General features: G+C 48.1%; 1 protein-coding gene across 3 annotated transcripts in view; it reads left to right on the forward strand.

Annotated features, from left to right (window-relative positions):
• Positions 1 to 8597, forward strand: part of GABRQ (gamma-aminobutyric acid type A receptor subunit theta) — a 71135-nt gene extending 62538 nt beyond the window's left edge. For all 3 annotated transcript variants that reach the window (XM_043973812.1, XM_043973811.1, XM_043973813.1), the window contains one exon: positions 9 to 8597. In XM_043973812.1, coding sequence (XP_043829747.1) covers positions 9 to 350 — 342 coding nt within the window. In that variant the 3' untranslated portion in view covers positions 351 to 8597. The remainder of the gene's footprint in view (positions 1 to 8) is intronic.
• Positions 8598 to 8930: the final 333 nt, after the last annotated feature.

Here is an 8930-nt window from a genome sequence, read left to right on the forward strand (position 1 = left end):
CTTCCCAGGTGGATGCCCATGGAAACATTGCCTTGAGTGTTCTGGAGATGACCAATGAGATGGAGGAGTCTGAAGCTGACATCTCTGGGTTTCAGCTGCGCAGGGGGGCTGCTTCTCGGGGTGCCCTCAGCCAGCCAATGGAGCCGGCCATCAGCCCCATCGGGGGTCGCCGCCGCCGCAGCTCTGGGTGCCGCCACCGTGGTGGTCGCCTCCGCCGCCGTTCCTCCAAGCTGAAGCTCAGAATGCCCACCCTGAATGATGTCAGCGTGGTGGATAAGTGGTCTCGGCTTGTCTTTCCTGTCACCTTTGCCTTCTTCAACCTCTTTTACTGGCTATACTATGTCAATTAAGTCCCCAGGACCTCTCGGGAAAGATAATTAGGCAATATGACCCGGGTGCTGTGGTCCTTTTTCCTTTGCTTTTCCTTTTGGTGCCATTTTCCTCTCTTCTTCCTTCTTCCATGATTTGGTTTAGTTTGGTTCTAGACTTCTCTTCAGCACATTACAAATACTGAGTGTTTCAAGATAGGAAGAGGAGGAAGAAAGAGTGTGTGGAGTTGGAAGAGACTAGCACCTCTATTTTTCTTTGGGAACTTCTGACTTTTCCAGAACATTCTGTTTAAGAAAAAGTCATTGGCTTTGAAAATGAGCTTGTTTTCCACATCTTCCATCTTTTCTTCATCTAGTTCCTGAGTGGAACACCTATCTAGTTGCCTGGCTGGACTCTCTGATTTTTCAGCAGGGAAGTTGGTGAGCATCTGTCTCCTAAATTGTCAGGAAGAGGGGACAACACCCATTGGTGAAGAACAGAGTATAAGAATTAGCTGGTTTGTAGGGACTTGAGTTCTGAGAAGGGAGGGGGTAGTTCAAAGGCTGATTGGTCTGGTGCTTTGGGAGAATAACAAGGAAGAAATGGAAAGAGGTCTGATGTTAGAATTTACTGGAGTGACCAACGGTGTTGTCCCCTCTTCCTACTGTCCCACAACCCAAGTCACAATGAGAGTAGACAGGGGCCCCTAGCCTGCCCCAGTAAGCTCCCAGAGTGGCATGGGCCTCCTCTACAGGCAGCATGGTTGGCAGGACGTTTGAGTTAAGAGGGAAGCTATGACAGCCATCTAGCTAACCCTCACTCAGCTTTGTAGAAACCAAAATGAGAGGACCAAGGGGAAATAAAAGCAGACAAATACTCATCTAATTTCTTTGAGATAAGGCTAGCTTCGTGTTCTCTTCCTGCCAGCTGTGGAAATTTTGACTCTCCCATTTAATGGGACAGTTTTCTTTTCCCCAGCATCAGAGAGTCCACCTCCCACACCCCCAAATAGACCTCGTGAATATTGACTTGCAAAAAAAAAAAAAAGATGAAAGATTCTAAAACCTTTCCCTTCTACTCTTCTCTCTTGTCTTTTCCTTATTTTTCTCTCTCCCTTAGCCATTTCTCAGGGTTTCTCAAGATTTTCTCCTTTATGTCTTTGTCACTTTCCCCTTTTTGGCATTCTGTTTTCACCCAGTGCCCTGGTAAAACTAAAATGGTGTCTTAAGTAACATCCCAAATGCAATTAGAAAAAAAAGGAATTCAGAGGTGGGCAACTCTGTTCAATCCATAGTACTATGTAATGTGGCTTTCCCCTGTCAAATTCCAACCAGCTCCTCACAAGAGAACTTTCCCGAAGGCCTGATCTTTTCAAGCAGAATTCCTTAAGCAAGTACCTTTTTGAGAGTAACCATTGTCTTACGTTCTAAACCCTGCCTGGCAAAGGCCAAAAGCCAGGTGGTGACTGCTCGGTAATTCGAGATGGCCTCTGAATTTTGCTTTTCCCTCTCCCTCTCTCCCTCTCCCTCTCTCTCTTCTCTCCTCTCAATTTTTGATTACCTATGGTCCCTATGCCACACAAGAAGAGACGATCTAAAAATGCCAGCCCCTTCCCCGCAGAAAAGTCCGGGGCTGTTTGCAAAGGGGCATCCTAAGGGCAGTTGGAAATCTGGCTGCTCTATAGGAGCTGGGACAAGAACCAAGGCCTTCTTTTCCCCCCCAGGCTAATTGGTCGTCTCGGCATAAGGCATTATAAAGGTGCTTCTTCCACCCCCCTTCAATTTGAGTGCATTATATATAGGGGTTTCTTTTTGTATTCCAGCACTCTTTGGGGGTGGATCATCTTGTGCTCTTCTCTGTGGCCTCCTTATTTCTATTTTTAAGCAGAGGTGATAAACCCTGCATGGGCCTCTACCCCTGAGGCAGGGACCAAACCCCTTAAGAGGAGAAGATAATCCCATCCCCGCCCCCTGACCCCTTGTATCGTGCTTTCTATTGTCCAAGTGTTTTTTACATGCTTGATCGTATTTAATCAACTTTGTGATTATAGTCCACATTTCAAAGACTACAAAGTTTTAAGGCCAGGCTCGCCTGAAGTCACACAGGAAGTTAGAAGCAGAGCCAATAGCAGAACCCAGTTGGACCTTGTGACTGACTCCCAGCCTAAGGTTGATTCCATTATCTCTGCTGCCACCACTGAGGAGCAGCAGCAGTAGCTACTACAGCAAGCCCAAGGTTCCCTGACCTCTAAAACACCTGGGAGTTGGCCCCTAGGAATCCCTGAGTGGAGAAGGTTGTGATCAGAGGTAGACTTGAGCTCTGGAAGGGGTGCCAGGTGAGCTCAAAGCCGACAGGAATCCAAGGGTGACTGGATGGAAATCCTAGGGGTTCAAGAATCCAAGGGTGAGAGTAATGTCTGCACATTCAGACTAATGAAGGGTGGCAGGAACCTAGACCAGGGTTAGCCACAATTCCAGCAAAATGACCGGATCTACAAACAAAGCATTTGGTAAGATTTTCTATTCAAGCTCATCTAAAACTGTACTCCTTGGCTTCAAAGACAAAAGGGAATACATGACTCAAAATGGCGCTCGGGGGCCAACTGTACTGGCTCCCCAAGCTTCTTGCCCCAAAACCACTTGCTCCCATCTCCTAGTCTGCTCAGCCACTCACTAGACTCTCCCTAACCATGCTGCACTCCCTCAACTATTAACCAACAGCCTTCTAGGCTACTTTCCTTCACCCCTACTTTACCCTCCCCCCCCACTCCATGTTTGGTACAGGTGCATGTGAAGAATGAATTCACCCCCACTCCTCTGCTGTGTGTGTGTGTGTGTGTATCACCTGTGAGGTTTGTATATCAAGGTGACTGTACTTGTGTGTCTGGGCAATGTGTGCCCATTGTCCTTGAGTCAGTATTTTTGAGTATCTATGTATGTGTGTGTTTCTATTTGCCACGCACATTTGCCTTTGTGTGTGATAGTGCGTGTGTCTATATCTGCCATGCACCTTTATCTTTGTGTGTATGTGTGTGTATGAGAGAGAGAGAAAAAATGTGTCTATCTACCATGTACCTTTATTTGTATGTGTGAGAAAGTCTGAGGGGGGTGAAAATCTGTGTGAGTTTGTGTGTAAGAGTCTGTGTGTGTATGAATCTGTGTGTGAGAGTCTGTGTGTGAGAGTGTCTGTGTGAGTGTGTGTTTGTGTGAAAGTCCATGTGTGAGAATCTGTGTGATTGTGTATGAGAGAGAATGTGTGTGTGAGTGTGTGTGTGAGAAAGTCCATATGTGTAAGAGTCTGTGTGATTGTGTGTGAGAGAGAATGTATGTATAAGAGAGTGTCTGTGTGAGTGTGTATGTGAGAGAGCCTTTGTGAGTACATATGTGTGTATCTCCCTCACTCAAAGTTGCAGACATATACCAGATGGTCAAACACAGTGTAATGTGCCTGGATCTTTAAGTGAGAGAGAAGGGGTGTGTGTGTGTGTGTGTGTGTATGTGTGTGTGTGTGTGTGTGTGTGTGTTTTTAAGAGAGTGCTGGAGTGCTTCTCCTAGTCTGGCAAGTGAGAGACTGTGTGCACACTTAGGCATGACGTGGTAAGTCTGCATCACACCATTGAGTCCGTGTGCGAGTACTTGTCTACCATCTGTGTATAGTGATCTGTCTGTGAGTGTTTGTTAGAATGATTGTGAGAACTAGCATGCCTGACTGAGATCATGTGTCTCCCCACTCAGTGGTTCTCAAACTAGGGACCACACACACTTTTCCCGAAACTGACAGAAATCTCTGTCATCTTTTTTGCAAAAGTCTCTTCTGGTGCACTAGCTGTCTCTTTCGGATGGTGTGTCTGAAGATACTTACCCTGCATGTGCTTACTGGAAGCCTAGCTCAGGACTGAAGCCCAGGGCACTCGCTCCTTGTCCTCCTCTGGCTTGAGGAGCCAGTGCAGAACCCCTGAGCTGCCTAGAGCTAGAAAGTGATTGGCTTTTGTGAGGAAGAGAGTTGATTGAACCAGTGATGACTCAGGTCAGTGGGTGTTGGGGCTCCTGGCATCCAGCCAGGACCAGGTGTGGCTGCCATTGGTATTTCCCACTGACTGGCTAGCATGGTACCACAGGTGATGATTGAGCAGACTGCCCAGGCACTATTAGCAGGTACTGTTTTCATATTGTCTCAGGGGTTTCCAGCTTCGGGTGAAAGTGAGCCAAGGCTGACTGTAGGGAGTATATAGTTTCCTTGCTATGTGTGGACATATATGGACAGCTGAAATGACAGCACCAACAGCTCCAGTCTTTCAAGCAAGCAGGGCCTCTTGTCACTGCTTGACCCCTTTTCATCATAGAGCAACTCCCATCTTGTCCCCACAAAAGGGATCCCTGGGGCCAACAGTAGGGCCATTCCCAAGAGGCAAGACCTCTCTTCCTGGCAAGGCGGTCTTCACCTTGGACTCAGACCAAGGTTTTCAGGCCTGAGTTTGGGCTTTCTGACTGAGAGAGGCAGGAAGTCAAACTGATGAGGGAGAAGAGGGGCTAGAACTTGTGATGTGTCAGAAATGGGAGTGGAAATGGTTGACGGCCCAATGAAGCAACCGAAAGGTGGAACACCATGGAGAATAAGGACATGTTGTTGTCAGTTTTTAAGGCCCCAGTCACATAGTGCTGGACAAGAAGTATATGGTCAGTGGATGGGGTAGGTTTGGGGGTCAGAGACTGACCCCCTCTACTGAGGTATGTGGACTGGATCTCTCAGCCCACAGGTGGATTGAGACATATCTGCTCTTCTGTATCCCAAATGGGAACCACCAGTCTAAAAGATGGAAACACAGGACCATGGTCTCTCTAGAAGCGGATGATCACTTGGGTCTTGCTGAGCCCCACATAGCAAGCTCAGAGGACTAAAAGGTATGGAAGCCAGGGATGGAGAGTGACTAGATTGGGTGGTCAGAAGATACTTAGAGAAAGAGAATTAGGAAGGGAGAGAACCTTGAAGGTATGTTGAAAAGGCACAGTAAAGAGCATGGGGAGGAGGTGGGCAGAGCCCTAGAGAAGGGGTTGTGTATATAGTCCCCTTAAATAAGTGTCTTATTTTTGTTTTCATGTCGTAGGCCAAATAAACCCAATGTTGTGTGTTGAGGTTACTGGGGCAGCCCTGGGCTGAATAATGTCTTAAGAAAAAAGGGACCCTGGGTCCTCTGACTCATGGGCCTTAAAGGATGGATGACCTTTGTTTCCCCCAACAGGAGAGTAGAACATGGTGGCACAGACTGGCATTTCACACACACACACACACACACACACACACGTGCGCGTGCGCGCAATCTCACTCTCTTGCTTGCACACATAGCATGGTAGACACCACTTTTAATCCAACACCTAGCCATAAGCCAGTCTAGGGCAACTAAGGAGATATCTGTAGGACATTCAAAAAGCTTCACAGGAAAATCTGTTCGAGTGGCACACTCTGCCTGGCCCCATCCGATAAGGATGTGACAAGAGCAGAAGGCCTAGGACTGGCTGTTCAAAATCAGTCCATTCAGGCACCTTTAAGATCAAAAGAGACTTGCCATTTTGGCCACTCCTGAGATTCTGCATCTGGTCACCATTTGGGGGGTGACAAAGGGTGGTTCTTTGGGACCTAAGGACAGAGACATTGCCCTGGCCTACTGGTTGCTGAGTCCCTCGCCCCACCTTCCTGAGGTTGGGGAACAGGGCTCAAGTTGGAAGAAAGAAGGAACCTCAGTTTCCCCTGTCTTTTTAGAAAGAGGTTAACTACTCAGGTCTTGTACCTAGTGCCCATTTAATTGTGGTGAGCTTTTTTTATGAGCACATGTTGATAAGCACGCTAGCTCTAACTAGGGTCTAGTGACATGAGCAAGATGGAGCATAGCACTCTGACCTCAAAGGCAAGAAATTCATCAAGCCAAGAACAATGTCTAATCCAGACCCACCTTGTGCTGGGGAGACCTGAGGAGAAAACACAGCTACAGAAGATTCAAACCCCACCACTGGGGAGAGCTCCCACTTGAGTAGGTGAGCTAAAGTAGACACACACGCAACAAACATTCCAAACACAGGGCAGACCGGGATCGGTGCCCCACGACTTCGACAGAGACCAGGGCTTTGAGTAATTTCCAGAGAGACAGAAGTCGCTCCAGAATGGAGTGGCCAAGGAAAGATTTGCTTTGTAGGGTCTAAGACAGGGGAAAAACAACTTGTCTTTAGGCAACGTTTCCATTAGGAGCACGGGGAAGGCAGTAAAGGGGGAATCAGAGTGGAGGGCCCCAACAGCCAGGCAGAGGAAGTGGGCTTGGATCCTCAGGCAGTGGGGAGCCATTGAAAGTTGAGTTTTAGGGGGAAAGGAAAGCGTGGATCAAAGTGATGTTTTAGGAAGAGGACTGGAATGGCGGTGCTTAGAATGAGTAGGAAGATGAGACATGGCTTTAGTCTACACAGTGATGTGGTGATGGAGGAACTTCATGCCCTAAATGTATTGGACAGACACACTGAGCCACAGACTACCCAAATGAAAGGGACATTTGGCACTGACTGAGCAGACAGACCCTCCCCCCTCCAGATGATCAAAGGAATTTGAGAGGGACCAAATCTCCCCTTCTTTTCTGTAGCCAACGTGGACTTTGTCAACACCTATTGGACCCTAAATGCTATTTCCCTGAAGGGATTCTACATACCACCGAGCCGGCTGGCAGACCACCTTGGGCACTCTGTGCCATCTGTGCTGGTCCTGAAGCCAGGCTACATCTCCCTGCTTAGTAACCACAGCCAGACAGCCAGAATTCAGGGCAAATCTGGGTTGTCCCTGGCAAGGGAAATTGGTCTTAACAACTCTTGGACTAACTGGCATGCAAAAACACAATACATGCGATTGAGAAGCAAAGAGGAATACTTTTACTTCTTCCTCTTCCTCTTCCTCCCCCTCCCCCTCCTCCTCCCCTCCCTCCCCTTCCCTCTCCTCCTCCCCCTCCTCTTCCTCCTCCTCCTCCTCTTCCTCCCCCTTCCCCTCCTCCTCCCCCTCCTCCTTCTGCCTTTCCTGTGTCCCTTGCCTTTTCCTATGTTTCCTAGGAGGGGCTCCCAGGGCCCCTCTTCCCTAGGGTGGCTGGGGCTGCATTCATATTCCCCCCACACACCCTCTTACCCACCCCCAGCTGTGAGAGCAGCTGATCTGTTGGGTTTGAATTGAACTTGTCAAATGTATCTGTAAAATCTATTCAATCCTCTTGCTAATCACAAAGTGACTTTGCCTCTGCATGTTCCAAGCCGAGTGTTGCTGAGAGAATGGCCTTTTCCAATGACATTTCCTTGTTCTGTACAGAAAAGAACAAGCTGTCTCTGAGCTACCCACCTGCACTGGTAACCTGGCAGTGGGGATGGCAGTTGCCTTTTGGAAATGGGTGACATAGCCTATAGACTGCTATTGAATGAACCCCTCTGGGATGCCTCTGAAAGCAGGCTCATCCCATGGGATTTCTAGCACCAGAGGACAGTGGGTGATTGTGGGTTATGTCACACTGATGGGTTCAGACTTGAGAATGCCATGTGCACAGCGCAAATAGGCCCAGTCACTATCATCAACTCACCCTCCGGGAAACCTGAGGGTCTCAAACTGCCTGCCCTGGGACAGTTTGGGCCTCAAGTGGCTCTGGAGGGGAGGCAAGATGAATTGTATCTTGCCTATTCAAACTGTAGAGACTGGCAAGAGGGAATGAGTGGTAAAAGTTGCAAGGCCCCGGCATGCCATCCCACTTGGGCAAATGCCAGCACTGGACAGCATAGTCCAGACCCAGATTGACTACTCTGATGCCCAAAGGAGCAAAGCAGCCTGGGAGAGCAAGGAAGGGTGCTGCCACCCTAAGGTGTGGAAACCAGAGAAAGCAGTCACTTGGTCTGCCCCCAGCCAAGTGACAGGAGAGGCTGCATTGCATTGTGTACAGTGTTACCAAAAGACAACTACAGCAACAAGGAACCAACACAGCCTTCTTTTCTTTTTCTTTTTTTTTAAGACATAAAAAAGAATCCTTAGTTTGCATCTTTGCATGAAATAAGACCTTGCTTATCTTTTTCACAAGCTTAACTGTGTGAAAGATAAGACAAGACACTTAACATTTCTAGCAAAGGAATCCTACCTATATACCATTTTGTAAAAAAAAAGACAAAAAAAAGACAAAAAAATTCAGAAAGCCCACAAGTGGCCTTTGGAGCCATTTTGTTTACTCTCCTGTGAGCAGGCCGGCCTTGCCATCTCCTGGGGTGGGGGGTGGGCACCAGGGAGGGAGGGAATTCAGTGGGTGGGAACCAGGGAGGGAAACGGAGATAGGCTTCAAAAGTCGCAGCGGGCCCCAGCTTGGCCCTGGCCACACTTGGCCTTAAGAATCCTCCACTCGGTAGGATTCAGCTGCTATAGCCGGCCCATTTGATGCTCACGCTTGCCTTGCTGCCTTTCAATTGACCGCCCTGCGTGGGGGGGAGGGGGCCAAGGTCAAAGCCACCCTGAGTTAGGGAAGGAGGGACTAGCAAAATTAAACTTGAAAAAGTTTACAATTTTGTACAAACCATATGAAATAAAACAGAAAGGTTTTTTTTCTTTTAAAAAATACCAAAATAATG

The sequence above is a fragment of the Dromiciops gliroides genome, chromosome X (genome assembly GCF_019393635.1).
Source record: "Dromiciops gliroides isolate mDroGli1 chromosome X, mDroGli1.pri, whole genome shotgun sequence".
Taxonomy (NCBI): domain Eukaryota; kingdom Metazoa; phylum Chordata; class Mammalia; order Microbiotheria; family Microbiotheriidae; genus Dromiciops; species Dromiciops gliroides.